This window comes from Physella acuta, unplaced genomic scaffold, assembly GCF_028476545.2.
Source record: "Physella acuta isolate Inbredline_101_S28 unplaced genomic scaffold, ASM2847654v3 ptg000761l, whole genome shotgun sequence".
Classification (NCBI taxonomy): Eukaryota; Metazoa; Mollusca; class Gastropoda; family Physidae; genus Physella; species Physella acuta.
This window is the reverse complement of record NW_026732279.1, coordinates 194,918-211,735: the sequence shown is the minus strand read 5'-3', so window position 1 is coordinate 211,735 and position 16,818 is coordinate 194,918. Positions and strand designations below refer to the sequence as shown.

Here is a 16,818-nt window from a genome sequence, read left to right as displayed (position 1 = left end):
ACTAAAGACTGAGGTGAGTTTACTCATCTTGGAACCAGACACAACAAAACCCTCCTTTGACTTACTGCAGGTAGGCAAGCGAAGCCGTGTGCGTGCGAGGAAAGCGTGTTGTGATTCTCGTGAGCTTCGGTGTTATTTTTTATTTAGAGCACCGCCCACATGACTTTCAGCCATAGTTTCATTGGACGTATTCACACTTCCTTTCGTGGCTCGACGGTGACCTAACGGAAAACCATGGAAGAACGTAGAGGTATGTTGAGTAAATTTAAATATCTCTTAATTTTTTTGTTAAGTAATTTTATACAATAGATCTACGTATGTATCAATAACTGTATTTTTTCGCTAATAAATTTTAATCAATGTGATATTTTAATGCTAGGTTTTAGACATAAAACATGCAAGCTTAGCATAAGCCGGGAGGATTCATTTTATTTATTCGCACGTCTGCTGGTATTGTACGAATGTTCACGTAGACTAGAATACGTAACTTAAAACGTCTGCTGCTCAAACAATCGGCTTCGTCTAATCCAGAATCTAGACTCTAAATTCTAGACTCAAAATAGTCATTTACAATAAGCGACAAATAGAGTCTAGACGAGGAGTTTCTAACATTAATCCTAGTCTCCACTTTTGCATGTTTTTGACTTTTGTTGCTATGCTGCATGGGTCTGCAACCAAATAAAGTATAAAGTTAAGTTAAAAGTAAGTCTAGATTTCTAGAGCTAGACCTCTAGATCTAGTCTAGATTTAGCTAAATTATCTGGGTAGATCTAGATCTAGCTTACTTTTGTTAGGGCCTATCTAGATCTAGTAAATTAAAAAATAGTAGGCCTAGATCTAGCCTAGGGCCTAGGCCTAACCCCACATTTAATTTTACAATATTCATTAAATATTTAATATTTAACATTGGAGGGTTAAGTCCAGAATATCACATTTTTTGTGACATGTTATCATTTCCTTACTATTAAAAGATTGACATGGTATACTATTTACATTTACTAAAGCTCTGTTTTGTTTCCATTGTAGTTTGTAGCTAGGCCACTTAGCTTTGAAAGATTACATTGACTGTAATTGTTTATACCATTTACTCTTCACCTGTCCTCATATTCATAACTAGATTCTAGATTCTCTACTGCTATCACAAAGCAGGGGAGAATTTTTATACCACTGTCAGATAATAGAATCTTTAAATTTAAAAAGGGGTGTTAGGTTACTCATGGTAGTTACCTAGGATGATTATAGATACCGGTGTTGGATAATGGAATCTTCTTTAAAAAAAGGTGTGTGTGGGTTGTTAGTAATATCTCGAATAATTTTAGGGTTAGGCGTATGGTAGGACCAGGATTGGGGTTAGGGTTAGGGACAGGGTTGGCATTGACATTAGCCAACCATGTGTGTATTTAGTTAACTACCAGTAACCTAACACCCCTTTTTTAAAGATTCCATCATCGGACACCAGTATAAACATTCTCCCGTTATTGAAAACATAAGTCTAACATTAATTTCTAACCATAAAACTAGTAGAGATTACAATACTAATACTACTAACAATCTAACAAGCCTATTTCTGGATGAGTATTATCGGACATCGGTATCTAAAATCTTTCCAAAAAAAAAAAGAACAGAATATACTGGTTTTCCAGTTGGCAGCCTTACTTATAAGTATTAAGTGCTATTTCTTTTTGTGGAAGCATGATACTTGACAGGCGTTAACATTATGTTGAATTTAATTTGATAGAACAAAATGAGGCTTTTGTTACCCTTGCCACGAACGACACATATGCATTGGGATGTCTTGTGTTGGGGAGCTCATTGCGCAATGTGGGTACCACCAGACAGCTGGTCGTTATGGTGACAGATGGGGTTTCTGAAGGAATGAAGTAAGTTGTTTTCTCAAAAATAAGCAGTTTATTGTTAATGCACTGTTGCAGAGTATGTATTTATGATTGGGTTTTTCTATTTACCAGAGAGCAATTAAGGAACTTTTTTGACCAGACTGTTCCAGTCAATGTCCTTGACAGTAGCGATACATGCAACCTTGAGCTTCTAGGTCGACCTGACCTTAGTGTTACTTTTACCAAATTCCACTGTTGGAGACTGACTCAGTACAAAAAATGTGTATTTATGGATGCAGACACACTGGTGAGTGGAATTGAGTATTCTAAGTAAGCTGTACTGTAAAAAAAAAATTATTTGTTATAAAATATTAAGTTATATTGTGGGTTTGTCTGTCAGGTTATACAAAACGTAGATGACTTGTTTGATAGGGAAGAATTGTCAGCTGCTCCTGATGCTGGGTGGCCGGACTGTTTCAACTCTGGTGTTTTTGTTTTTGTACCATCTGATGAAACTTACAGAAATTTACTGGCTTTTGCTATTACTTCAGGTTCTTTCGACGGTAAGTTTAATTACAATACAATCACTTTTATACGTAATGACAAATGACAGCTGCTTTTTATTTTTATTTGCCTACATTTTTCTCAAACATCTAGGTGGGGACCAGGGATTGCTAAATTTGTATTTTAGAGGATGGGCTACTGAAGATATAAAAAAACATTTACCCTTTACATACAATGTTGTGTCACAGGCCTTCTACAGCTATTTACCAGCATTTAAACAGTGAGTTCACTAACTTTTTAAAACTAGTTTTTAATTAACACTTGGAATGAAGCCTGTAGATGTCATTGGTTAATGATGAATGATTTTAATGGAGTGCAAAATTTCCTTTAGGTTTTACAGCGACATTAAAATTGTGCACTTCATTGGGGCAGTGAAACCATGGCACCATTCATTCAACACAAGCACTCGTACTGTGACACAGCTGCCCAACACAGGCCACAGTCAAGAGTTCCTGCAGCTTTGGTGGGACATTTTCATGACCTCAGTTCAGCCAAAACTGGACCCAGAAATGGTGAGTCACTTGTAGATCTGCTGTGGGGTAATTAAATCAGATTATGTTTATTTTTACATGGCCAATTAGTTCACACCATTTGGTTTTTAATTTGTTTTGCATTTTAGACTTTAAGCAATTATTAAATTTCAATGCAGCCAATATTGAAAGAATTAAATTATTCAAATTGTTAAATATTACCATTTGCTACTGTAGGAATAATTTTAGTAATATTCAGTCTTCTGTGGGTAATGAAATAGAAATTTAATGATATATTGTTTCTCTGCTTGCATGCTTTACCAGTTAGAGGTAAGTTTGATGGTAATACAATAATCATAACACTACTAATCAACTTCTATTGCTTTTTTATAAACTTGGCCTATCAGTTACATTTGTACTTAATGAGAAAATTTTAAGAAACTATAAAATAACAGTTGCATCAGTTTGGAGATTAATTTGTATCATCTAAAATATTTAGAATAACAAGAATCTTTGAATGCTTTAAATTATTGTACAGGTTAATTTTATATACAACAGAATAATTTGATTGTTGAAAAAAACTTTTAAATCATTAACTACCATATACACAATATTTTTACATCTGCATCATTTCAAATATTTTCGGGTATTTTATTTGCATCCATTACTAAAAAGTGAATTTCATGTTGGTCAGTTTATAATTGTGAAGCTATTTATCATTGTATGACTGCCACAAGACACTTGTTTGACAATACTGGTCTTAGTTGACTTGTTTAGAGATTGTTTGAGATGTTGTAAGATTTAAGATCCAGCTAGTTATGCTCTTCTTAAATCTGGCTTAGCTTAATTAGTTGTGCTGAGCCAGATATCCCTTTAGACTTAATGATTGGCCCAGCTGTTTCAGCATACCGTCTTTTTTCTGTCTCTTTAGAAAACATGCAGTCTTTTACTGAGGTTTTTGATCTCATACAATTGGCTATGTTTATGCTTTAACTTTTGTTTTCTTAAATCAATGCAGTCATTGCCCCAGCAGCACCAAGTAAGATATTTTGTCATTTTTTTTTCTATTGTATCTTTAGCCTTGGTATAATAGTTTTTCTTCTTATCAGCCATACCTTATCAAATCTCATGATAAAGCTTAATGCCCAATTATACCTAATATTATCTTTGAATCAATATTTGCACAGATACAATGTAACATAAGATCAAAGACTATTCACACTTATACTGATAACTATGTAATGCTCATTTTCTATATACTCATTATTTTCATTTGCTTGAACTTTTTTTGTTGCACCATTATGTAAAAAGTAAACAATTCTCAAACCATATGTTAAATGTTTGAGTGTATCATATCTCATCATGCTGAAGATGTTTAATGATGATGAGAAATGTTTACTTCTTGCCCTTAAATCCTTGTTTACTTGCCATCATTTGTGTTCTAACCATTGCTTCATCATAATGCTTCGCTAATTGTAGTTGTCTTCTATATATCAATAACTGGGGTAGGGATCATGTATTCTGTACAGCCTTCATAGTATACTCTTGCACATGATATTGTTAAAGATTTTTAAAAAATAAGATGAAAGTAATATTACAATTTGGCATCATTTAGAGCAAACCTTGTGAGACTCATCCATGGTAAACGCTTATCCCTCGGCTGTACTGTAAATGTCAAACTCCACATTTGCTTATCAGTGGTTAATTAAGCTAGTACTAGGAGCCTCCCTCACTCAAATACTGCTGGGATGGTAACTGATGCTGTGAGCCCAGTCTATGGGAGCTAACTGTAACATGGTCCTGCTTTTATTGGTGTAGCTTTTTAAAGTTTTGGTTTGGTTGTAGCTTAGTGTAGTCATTTTGTTTTTACAGCTCATTAGATGTGTCAGTGTTATTTGGTGTTTGTAACTGCTATATTTATGGCCTTTGGTGTCTACAAAGGACACCAAGGGCACAAACTAGTTGTTTAAAGACACATGTCTGCAAGTACATTTGGCTTGATAAACTTCTGTTACAATAGAAGCAGCTGAAATCCATGGAGTATCTAGCTACAACTAGATAAAATGGATAGAGCTAGCTATGCAGCCTGTTGATCAATGATAGCTCTCACTAATTCACTTGATCATAGATGAATACATGATTGTTTCTCCTTCATCATGTGTCTAGACTTACACAAAGCTGTTAGGCTCTTGTAAGGCTGAAGTTTCTTTTCTAATCTTTCAACTATCCTCAACTCTCAGCTTTTCTTAAATTGACTATGTGGTTGGGTGGGTTTTTGGTCAGTTCTTGGAACACTAACTGTACCCTTTCTAATGGAGCTAATTATTTTCACATTCTAGATAAATGCATATTTGACAACACAAGGAAATATCTTTTTCAATCTGGATAGATATTCAAAGATGAAACATTTTTCTTTCAAAAAGAAATATTTTATTTCCAGTTAATGAAAATGTTCCCAATTTTTAATTTCACATTTCAATCTTATTAATAGTAACCTTTACTTGAAAAGTCATTTCTACTTAACATATACCTTAAAGTTATTGTCAGAAACTTGACTGGCTATTTATCTAGTTTCTGACAGGGGATAATTGTTCTAGTCTGGGGGTGGATCTTTGGATATTAGTCATTGAAATTAAACAGTTTACTATGTTCTATAACAAAGGAAATAAAGCATGATGTTGTGATTGGTCAGGTATAGTGTTTGCGAATATTGGTTAGCAAATATTGGTTAGCAAGTCTAGAGTTAATAGACACCGGTAGGGGGGGAAGGGGGGGGGGGAGGCAGATGATTGCCATTGATATATTTCAAGCAGCTGAACTGTTTTAAAAGCAATAGTTTTAGTTGTGTTGGGATAGACTTTAAGGATGATGTGAATGAAAATACACGAAGTACTAGATTTATATAATTTTTTTAACTTCACTACATTTTAACAATTCCCAGCTTGGTACAGTACAACAGTTTTAAAAAAAAGCTAATAACCCTATAGAATAGGTTTTTTTTTTTTTGTGAATAGGTTTTTAAATGGACTAACAACTAGAGAGAAAACTGTCATTAAATCAAACTGGGCAGCAAGCTATTTTAATTGGTCTTTCCGTTATAGGCCTACTTTGTAAAGATATATTTAAGTTTTATTTTTGGTGCTTCTAATAGCTTTACTATCAAATATTCTATGAATTATTCTTGTTAACGGTTTTAAAGCTTTAATATATCAGCATGGGAAATACTTGAAAGATTTATGGCGTAGGAAAGTGTTTTTTTTTTACTTACTTTCCTCATCAGTGTCCTACGGAAAAGTGTCGTAATTTGAACGGTTTTAACTTGTTTAGATATATTTGTACTTTGCGAATGGTTTCTATACAGTTACCTATTGACACTGTGTAGAATTGAATATATGACTATCTATGGGCGCCGTGTGGAAGTTTGTTTTGATCCATCATATGGCACCGTGATGTTAATACCCTTGAGTAGTCCGGATATGTGTAGCTATGCTGCTCACTAGAGCTAAAAATGTTGATGTATGTGTGTTAGTGTCGGTACACTTAACCCAGACATAGATCTATGTATTTAGTTTGACTAGATGTGTGCCTATTTGCATGTCATGCTCTAGACTAGGCTCTTTCTTTGTGTCGATTACTTGAGCATCCATAGAGCTAGCTATTACTGAGCTTAACTGGCCCACTGTTAGCAAATAGAGCATCCATAGAGCTAGCTATTACTGAGCTTAACTGGCCCACTGTTAGCAAATAGAGCATCCATAGAGCTAGCTATTACTGAGCTTAACTGGCCCACTGTTAGCAAATAGAGCATCCATAGAGCTAGCTATTACTGAGCTTAACTGGCCCACTGTTAGCAATAGAGGAGCCGAGGGACAAGCGTTATGGACCCACCCCCTCCTGGTGACGGCACCGTGCTACTACTGGCATAAGACTGGATTGCTGATCTCCCCATGCTTGTTGTAACACTAACGATTGAACGGCTTAACCCCGCTTGTGATGTCTTGCAGACCAGCCGTCCCCAGCCGTCCCAACCCAACCAGCTGTGTGATGGAGACTTGCCCTATTTCCCCCGTGACCAGCGCCAGCAGGCCGGCCAACACGGCCACAGCGAGACCCGAGGGTCCCCCACCACCTCGTACACAGTTTTGTTCCCCTATGTCCCGCCCAGCCTTGAGGCGGACATTGACGCTCAGGAGAGCGGTTCTCAGGTTGTGGACGTCCCTGTGGTATACAGAGATTACAAGACTCTAGAGACCCACTATAGCGAGGAGCCTTTGAGTGCAATCAACCCCGAGTTGCCCCAAGCCGAATATTACTCGGCCACAGAAACCTTAACTCCAGGCCTGGTCCAACAGCTACTAGCTGGAGCAAAAAGTCCGGCGGATGAGCCCGGTTTAGACTGTAACGTTAACGATGGTTCCACGGATATTAACACTGTACCCACATGTGAGGTTACGGAAAATTGCGGTGATGGCGATACTGGAAGTATTGAAGACATAAGACATTCCAAAGATGGCACACAAAAGGTAATTTTTTTATGGTTGTCCATTGAAGGTACCGGCTTAAAATTAAAGGAGGTTGAAACATTGCGTAACACACGGAGATTGGATCTTGTGACTCCTCATGTCGTATACAGTGATTAAACCTAGAAAACCTAACTAGTTGTATTAAAGAAACGGCCAATCTTCATGTAGACCCAAGTCTACCCTCTATAGCTTGATATCTTTGGCCGAACACACGCCTTAGATGTGTGGGGATAATGTAATGACAACTCTAGTTTCAAGTGCTTGTCCTATCTGTATCCGGAGCTTGCTTTCTACTTAGTCATGTGTTGTCTTAAATAAATTTAGTCGTGGCTAACTCTTCCTGGTGATGCTACAGAGAACATTCGACATAAACTTGGGTTGTTAATTCCCCAGTAACGGTGGGTGGGGGGGGGGGGGGGGGGTTAAACAGTTCCACATACCAAACAAGGTCAGGTTGGATATCGTGTGTATCGTATAACATTTAAAATTTCCCGCCTTGTCCTGCGTGTCTTTATTTCTTCTCCCACTTGCCCTTTAACCCCTCCCCCCCTTGCCCTTTTGTCTCCCCCATTTAAAACACGTGAATGTTAGCGAATGAATATTGTGTTGGTACAGCATGCCGGCAGTGGTGAACTTGTGACTGGAACGACCATGACCTGGCGGGGTTACGGTCTTCACCTTGACTAGCGTGCCACGTTCGTTCCTTATAACTGTGGTGGTAGACGTGTGTTGTCACTAGTAGATTGAGATCTAGAACTGCCTTGGCACATGTTCGAATAGCCTATTCATGTTTTTTCCCCTTCTACTTAACATAGTTTTATAACCCGTTTCTTGTTTGTATACATAATTAATAATGTAAGCCTACAACCACAATTTTTAAAAGAAAAACAAATCTCAGTGTAATTTAAACGCCATTATAATTTCCTGTTTGTTTATAAATGAAAAACCAATGGATCAATTCACTAGCATTAAATGGTCCCTTGTATCAGTCGTTACCAAAGCCAGTTAAACTTAGGTTATACCAGCTGCAAACATGATGGAAGTAAACTCGTACCATGATTAAACACGAATTGTTTAAAAATTTGTCTTTTTACAAACTTTTATTTTCCTTCATAGTTTAGAAACCAGTTGCTACTATTATCAATATGTTTGGGCCAGTGTTTTTATCTGCCATCAATTGCTACTATCACTGACTGGGTACCTTATATTCAGTGTTTCTTCCAGACTTTTTTCTCGGGGGGGGGGGGCACTTGAAATTTTCGGGGGGGGGGGGTGGGGGTGGCGGTAGACTTTCTTCGGGGGGGGGGGGGGGACGGGGACGACGACACTATTAAAAGTATATATTTTCTATATAAATTATATAACATTCATTTCGTGGGGGGGGGGGGGGGGGGGGGGGTTCGCCTGGAAGAAACTGCTTACATTGGCCAGCTTGATAGTCTTTAATGTAACTGGCCTTGAAAGGAGGGAGGGGGGTTGCTCTTATCTAAGTACTTTGGCTATCACTCGTATGAAATGTGTTACTGGGAATATTTGTTTTGTATTAAATCTGTTCAGTACACAGCTAACAATATGCATGTAAGTGGTTGGGTGGGGGGGGGGGGGGTGCTATGATTGCGTCGCTGTTGTGACATTTGACACTTTGTCACATCAGCATTTTCTCAACTCGGCTATGTAAACCTCATCTCCTGGCCACAAACTCTTGTCTTCTATTTATAAAACAGCTTTCATTAATAAAGTCCTGGGACTCATAATAAAATCGTCTGATAGCGTAAAGGTCAAGGGTAGCTTAGCTCTGGTGTAGGTTATTTTTTTTACCGCCACTTTTAACTGCCCCGTACCACATTCCAGTGTGTTGGGGGGGATGGGGGGGTTAATTTTTTGGCGCTGTCAGCGTGAAAAGATTAGTGAGTAGACCTAGTTGTGTGGGGCATACAACTATGCTACATTGTTGTCTAGTTGTGTGGGGCATAAAACTATGCTACATTGTCTAGTTGTGTGGGGCACACACTGTTAGCCCCTACCCACTTTAATGTTTTTTAAAGTAATTTCTTACACAGTCGTATCGTTGTGTCATTGGAATGTCAGACTGAGCTAGTCACTATTGCTGTAACAACACACGGCTAGTAAATGAAGTTAGTGTGGCGTGTTTTGTTCCCTTGGTTGAAACTCTGAATGTGATTTCTTTATCACAAGTTGATTGACTGGTTGTATAGAGCCAAGAAGTGTTGGCTGGTATTAGTGTGCTCCAGGGTTGACCTTGATGTGCTGGGGGCATGAGGTCACGGTCGGACAGCCTCTGTTGGACTGAAGCGCCGTGTAGATTTGCATGGACCACTATAGATTTATTAGAGACCCACAACAGCTGTCAGATGAATATTGGTCTAGTGATGGTTTAGTTGTGGGAGACCGCTACTTTGGCCACTCTGTGTGGCTATTGATTTAAATCAGGGGTTCCCAACCTTTTTTTACTCTAGAGCACATTCTAAAATATCGGTAGGGTGGCGGGCACCACCTATTTTAAATCGACAAACTCCTTCCAGAGGCGTAGCGACCCTAACCATCACCCGGGGACAAAATTTCGATTTGCACCCCCCCCCCCTCAAATTTTCGATTTGCACCCCCCCTCAAATTTTTGATTTGCACCCCCCTCAAACTTTCGATTTCCATCGCCTTTAACCTTTCAATAATGTTTATGAAATACAATTCTGTCTCTGTCGAATATTGAGAGGCGGGCACATACGAATCGTTCGGCGGGCGCCATAGCGCCCGCGGGCACGGGGTTGGGAACCCCTGATTTAAATTTAGCTTTGTTTCTTTTGAACGATCAGTACATAGACAGGCGACTGATGTGCCAGTAGACGCCGACTGGACCATGAAGCGTCGAGGTACCTGACTAATATAGTCCAGTCATGATTGTTGGGCCCATGATGAAAGTGAAAGTACAACTTCCTGTCCTGGTTGTGTACTGTGACCTCGTTAGCCCGCTATCTGGCTGCATGTCCAACAACACACCTATCCCGTCCGCCTCGTGCCTTTCATTGTTTTCTTGTTGTCCGCGTGCAGCCATCAGTAGACCATGACGCAACAGGTTAGTGTGTAGCTGTTAGTTACTATCGGAATGTTGTACATGCCGTCCACTCGGGTCTACTGGTAACGTGTCGCAGCCACGGACTGGCATTTAATAGTGTTTGTCTCTGCTGACAACTTGCCCCACTGTAAACTTCGTGCACTGCATATAAACAACCCACTAACCCACTTGGCCTGAGCTGACTTGTATTTCAATGGCCCCATCTCCTATTTCGTGAATCACTTGTTGGAAGAACATCCAGGTTGACCCGGTGTCAAGCAGCTTGGTTGTTTGACCTTAGGATGACGTCACAGACATGAAACCAGTATCACATGTGTTGGTCTGGAAACATTTGTGTATGAACATCTTGTACAAGTGGACCTGAGTACAGTATCTAGTCTGTAGACACGGTAGACCCCACTTATCTAGTCTCTATAGTTGACCCCACTGAGTTGTGTTTAAACCCAAACCTAACCTGTGATTCCAATGTTTTTGTCCCAAGCCAGCCTGTGGGAGTTTTGTAAGCTTTTTTCTTCGTGTTGTACTCAAGCTGGGCACTAGAGGCACATTTAGTTTAAAGGTCACGTGACTGGATGTTTGCATGCTTTAGTCTGTTTGCTTTGTTACATGTCTGAGTGGGCACTTATCATCTGGATGTATGCAGGTGAGCTACGGTCAATTAATAGTGCTATAGGGGAGATGGTTCACTCTCTGTATGTAATGGAACCACTGCACAAGTATAGTAGCACACATGATCATGGCTCAAATTTTGACTTCACTGAGTGTTATAGGTAAGTCTGAGACTTACACTGGTCCTAGAGACTTGATGAAATGTGTTTACTGCATGTTGTTTCCCTTGTGTAATCACGTGACTACTTGTTGTGCTGCTATTGTGTTGTCTGCAATTCTAGAAAGATCTTATTCCAAGAGTAAAAAAAAAATGATTGCATAAACTTGGCTGTACACCAAAGTGATGGTAAGAGGAAAATGTAAGGCTCAGGTAAATACTGCTGAAAAGGGGGGGGGGGGGGGGGTCTGTGCTATTTCTGCTCACTGTTTTATCTGCTATCACTTTTGTAACCAGACTTAGCCCAACAATTTGTACACAAATAGTTGAAATACACATACTGCTACACATTAGAAGCTGAGAAAAAAAAACCCAATTGAAGCAACTAGTTGGTGATGCATTCCATTGAGTTAGTAAGATCAATATTGTGTAGCTTAACTTAATGTTGTAGCCTATACATATCTGATCCATTGATTTTTATAGCATGAATCTGTCTGCATCTGGTTTCAAACATATTTTTTAAAGCTGCACATTTTATTTAGGTTGATGAGTTGCTAGATCAAAAGTGTTAAAAATTAACAAATATGTTGATGTATATTTACTATGTACTTTGTTATATTTTCTAGTCAAATTGATGTATGTGTAAGCTAACTTGCTCTTGTATTACACTCCACCTCACACACACACACCCCTCCCCTGAACTACCTTGCTGCTAGAAATCTTTGCCCAACTCTATATGTTAAAAAAGAACAAGTGTTTTTAAGAAATGAGCTGCGAACAAGTTAAAAACATTCATGCTGACAGTGTAACAATGTTAAATTGCATTACTTGTCTGATTATTTAACCACAGATGAAATTTTCCCATAAAAAAACCTTATTCTTTTGTAAAACCTGTGTATTGGCATGGATGGTTTAGGGAATCCATCAAATAGTTGTGTAATTTTTTTATTTGTATTAACCCACTAGTACTAAATTTTAGTTGGATGACTCTTGTCATGTGACCTGCTTAATTTTCCATGTCTATTTAGGGAGGATTAGTTGGTGATTTGGCCAGCATGACATTACAAGGTGAAGGCTCAGCCAAGAAGGATGATCGTGAACGCAAGCTCCAGTGGGAACAAGGACAGGCAGACTACATGGGTGTGGACAGGTTTGACAACATAAAGGCTAGGTTGGATGAGAAAATGTCCAAACCTCCATCAGACACAAAACTGGCTGGAGAGACTCATGAAGAGCCCAAGGTAAGCATTGCCCAGGATGTGAGGGCAGCACCAGTAGAGCCCCAGACCAGTGTGGTCCTGTCTGCTGATAGTCTTGTAGTTGATTCTGTGGCTGATGAGGGGGATGCTGTGGCTAGTGCTGGTAGTGTCACAACACCTGCCCTGGCCTCATCTGAGGACCAGGCTACAATTGTGCTAGCTCAAGACTCTGCTGCATCTAGTGAACCTGCTGTCATTGCAGCTTCATTTCAGTTAGAAGCCTCTAGCCCAGAGGAGGCAGTCGTGGAGACTGTCAGTCTTCCTCAAGTAGCTTCAAGTCTTGCTAGTGAAATTATTGAAACTGCTCTTTCTAGCCCTTTAATTTCATCCCCTAAACAAGAAATAACCCAACTTACCGCTGGTCCCCCGCTAAGCCAGCCAGAAGTTATAGCCCCACCTAGCCCGGCTCCCAAGCCTGAAGCTGTAGCCCCACCTAGCCCGGCTCCCAAGCCTGAAGCTGTAGCCCCACCTAGCCCGGCTCCCAAGCCTGAAGCTGTGGCCCCACCTAGCCCGGCTCCCAAGCCTGAAGCTGTAGCCCCACCTAGCCCAGCTCCCAAGCCTGAAGCTGTAGCCCCACCTAGCCCAGCTCCCAAGCCTGAAGCTGTAGCCCCACCTAGCCCAGCTCCCAAGCCTGAAGCTGTAGCCCCACCTCCCAAACCTGAAACTGTGGCCCCACCTAGCCCGGCTCCCAAGCCTGAAGCTGTAGCCCCACCTAGCCCAGCTCCCAAGCCTGAAGCTGTGGCCCCACCTAGCCCAGCTCCCAAGCCTGAAGCTGTGGCCCCACCTAGCCCGGCTCCCAAGCCTGAAGCTGTGGCCCCACCTAGCCCGGCTCCCAAGCCTGAAGCTGTGGCCCCACCTAGCCCAGCTCCCAAGCCTGAAGCTGTAGCCCCACCTAGCCCAGCTCCCAAGCCAGCCCCATCAGAAATCCCTAAACATAAGCCCACACCTTTTTCATTCAAGGAACAAGTTAATCAGCCTTCCTCTCCATCCCCAAAAACTTCATCTATAGCCCCTGGCTTCTCCCCTACATCACCATCAACCAAAGTACCACCATCTGTACCTCCAAAGCCCATGTCACCATCAGATGCCCCTCCCAAATCATTAATTGCCAGCCAGGCAGCAAGATTTGAAAAGCCTGCACCAACATCCCCAGGAGTGTCAGGGCCCAAATCTGGTGCTTTAGGGCAGTTAGCTGCCAGATTTGAATCGCCTAAAGCTCCAGCAGCTAAACCAGCTGTAGGTGTAGGCCCTAAGAGTCCTACATCTCCTAGCTCTGGTGTGGCTCCAGCCTCCAAGCCAGCACCTGGACCAGCATCCCCCACACCAGCTGCAGGTCCCACTTCTCCAGCCACTAATAGGGAAGAAATGTTTGCTCGTTTTGGTGTAAGGCTACCACCACCCAAAAAATAACCTGATTTTACCCCCAGTTCACAGTAGAAACTTTATTTCTTCACTGACCTTAAGACTGTACAATAGAGAAAAAGTTTGAACCATTTATCTCTATAAAGTTGTAATCACAAGTACCACTGTAGCATTGATTCTGTGATTTGTCTTTTCCATCAGTGAATGTACATCTGAGTGTAATATGTATATAGTATTTATAAAGTGAATGTCTAGCTTGATAATGAGATGTCATTTAAAGATGTTTGATAAGTTATTGTATGTAGATCTCTGCTGAGTAAAATAGTCTGGCACTGGAGTGGAGTGAATCTACCAGAGTGTTGTAACCTTTTGAGACACCATGTCTCCTGCTTGGTTTGACAGCTTTTGCTTGAGGTTTTCCTTTGTGCCAGTTGTTTCAGTGCTGCTTCTGGAACTAATCTTAGTGGTGGCCAGTTTTTAACTATAGGGGGGAACATTTCACAGACCATGATGATGCTTGTAAAAATGTGTGAGTAGTTTTTCCTGATTGACACTAACCAATATTTATTTCTCTCCTTTTCCAGTAACATAATGTGAGTGCTAAATGCATGCATGTGAAGAATGTATCTACAGGCATGAGACATCAGCTGTGGAAACCTGGAGCTCCATGTACAACTGGATCTACAGATCCCTTCAGGGTGATGTTTTTGTCTGTCTGTATGTGTGTGTGAGCATGGCTGAGGGTGAATTTCATTGCTTATTTATTCTACTATAGACTTACTAATGGTTGGCTGGTTTTGGCAGAAAGTGAAAGTAGGGAAATTTTTTTGTCTGCATCAACTGCATTTTTTTTTTAAAAAATTAGTGATGGTATTTCTATTCAACTTAAAATTCATATTTCATTACCATTTAAAGCTGAGAAAGACTAATTTTCACTCATTTGATATTTAATAATTACAGTGTTTCATTTTAAAATTATAGTTTTTGCAGTATTCTGTTAGCTGACAGTATTATGGGACAACACATCTGCTAGTTAAAATAATGCTAAACTAAATGTAGTTATAAACTAAACAGGCTCATACATTTTTAAGAAATGTGAATTAATCTTAAGCTCATATTTGATGGTGATATATAATGATCGAAATATTTCCAATGTTGATTGTTGTTCTCTCACTTGTTGCCATACCTAGTTAAGATCTTGAGTATTTGGATCAATGTAACATTGATTGAAGAATTTGGTTTTGGTAACATGAGCATGTCTGCTTTAAATTGTCAACATATTTTGGTGGCATGAATGAGTGTTATCAATACATTGTCTTAAGTCCCCTTTTATAGTGCAATTCATTATGTTGCTATCATGTTATTTTTGTTGTGCATAAAATGTCAAATCTTAAGATTCCCATACTTTTTGCAAGCTGTTGGGGTTTACTCACTATTATGATTATGTTGGCAGTCTAATTAGTGAACCACAGGTGTCTAAAGAAAAAGATTCTTGTTCTGTGGTTTCCTAGGATACTAGTGTAGAGTGCCTAGGATATGTAGCATGTCAACTGCAAGTTGTACTTGACTGAACAATGACGTATCGAACAATGACGTACCTATTTGGACAGATTCTCTGTATCTGAGTCTAGGGTAGGGGAAATAACATTGTAGTAGTGTCTTAACATCAGTCTATCTTGTCAGCTGTTTCTACTAGTCACTTTCCTTCTCCTTCCATGTGTGACATGAGTTGTGTATTCAGATTTGTATCAAGATGTACCCCAAGTATTAACCTGCTTGTATTTGCTGCAGTAACCATCCACAACTAACACTGCAGCCTTTGTACTTAAGCTAGCTGCAGCCATCAGTGGAGTGAGTAGCTATGACCACCACCTCCATTGATTTGCCTAGTCTGTGTGATTTTGTTTAAACCAGATCTATAATAACCAGCCCATTTAATCAGCACTCAAATATCTGCCTGCTTGTACTGTGGTGCCCCATGTAGGAAAATATTGCACTGTTACCTCTCTCCTGACAATTATTAGCAGATATTAGTATACAGAGGCCTTGACATTGGGTTTTTTTTTTGGTTGTGAATATAATGTGATGAACTGAAAGTGCTGTGATAGACAATTATTGGGGTTAAGGTTTAGTTAACTGGACATTGTTTTTTAAGCATCCAAGTATTTTGTGTGGTGAAGATTTTGTTATAAAATGTAACTAGACTTACCTTCACTATAGCAAAATGCCTGTCTACACAGCAATGTTATAGGCTACAAAAAGTAATACTTGTATCCCAAGACATAACACCTTGAAGTAGCCTAACAGTGTAACCTGCCATGTTTTGGCACCTCATATAGGGCATGAGTTTCTAAATCTCAAAGGCTGAAGCATTATATTCATTCATAACCTTGTATTGATCTTACTACACACTTTTTATCATCTGTACATTTTAGCCCTATAGTGAGCACCAATATTTACAAAATATAACTAGACCTATTTTTTGAAGAAATTATTTTGTGATTACTATCAAATTCTATTTTGTAACTGTTATTATAAGCAATGAAGAAAAATTTCTACTGATTTTATTAGTTTACACATTGAAGTTTCTCCATGTTTTGTAAATAGTGGTCTTTGTGTAGCCCAATCTTACCCATAATGCTGAGCATTTCCTCAAGTCAGACTTGACTGAATGACATGTAATGCATCTAGTACAATTGTGTAATCAGCAGACATTTTAAGCAGTTGTGTGTGTATGATGGCCATGTGTATCTGGCCACATGTTCTTGTAGTGTATACAAATGTAGTACTAGCTCATTATGAATTGCTAAATAAATTTTTTTCTCAAAATATGTATGATGTTTGGCAAATCTTTTATATTAAATTTAGGTCAACAAAGCCTGACTGAACTAGTTTTAGATTGACCGTTGGCAGATATAGGGTGGTTTGGATGAGTGAGGGACACTTGT

General features: G+C 39.5%; 1 protein-coding gene across 1 annotated transcript; it reads left to right on the top strand.

The window, feature by feature from the left end:
* Nucleotides 1-104: 104 nt before the first annotated feature.
* On the top strand, nt 105-16,701 carry LOC131950426 (glycogenin-1). The gene is made up of 10 exons (XM_059312564.1): nt 105-250; nt 1,739-1,880; nt 1,968-2,142; nt 2,236-2,398; nt 2,493-2,619; nt 2,731-2,911; nt 3,888-3,908; nt 6,874-7,392; nt 12,278-12,490; nt 14,455-16,701. The coding sequence occupies exons 1-10, from the start codon at nt 235-237 to the stop codon at nt 14,455-14,457; spliced, it is 1,560 nt and encodes a 519-aa protein (XP_059168547.1). The 5' UTR covers nt 105-234; the 3' UTR covers nt 14,458-16,701.
* The last annotated feature ends 117 nt before the right edge of the window (nt 16,702-16,818 follow it).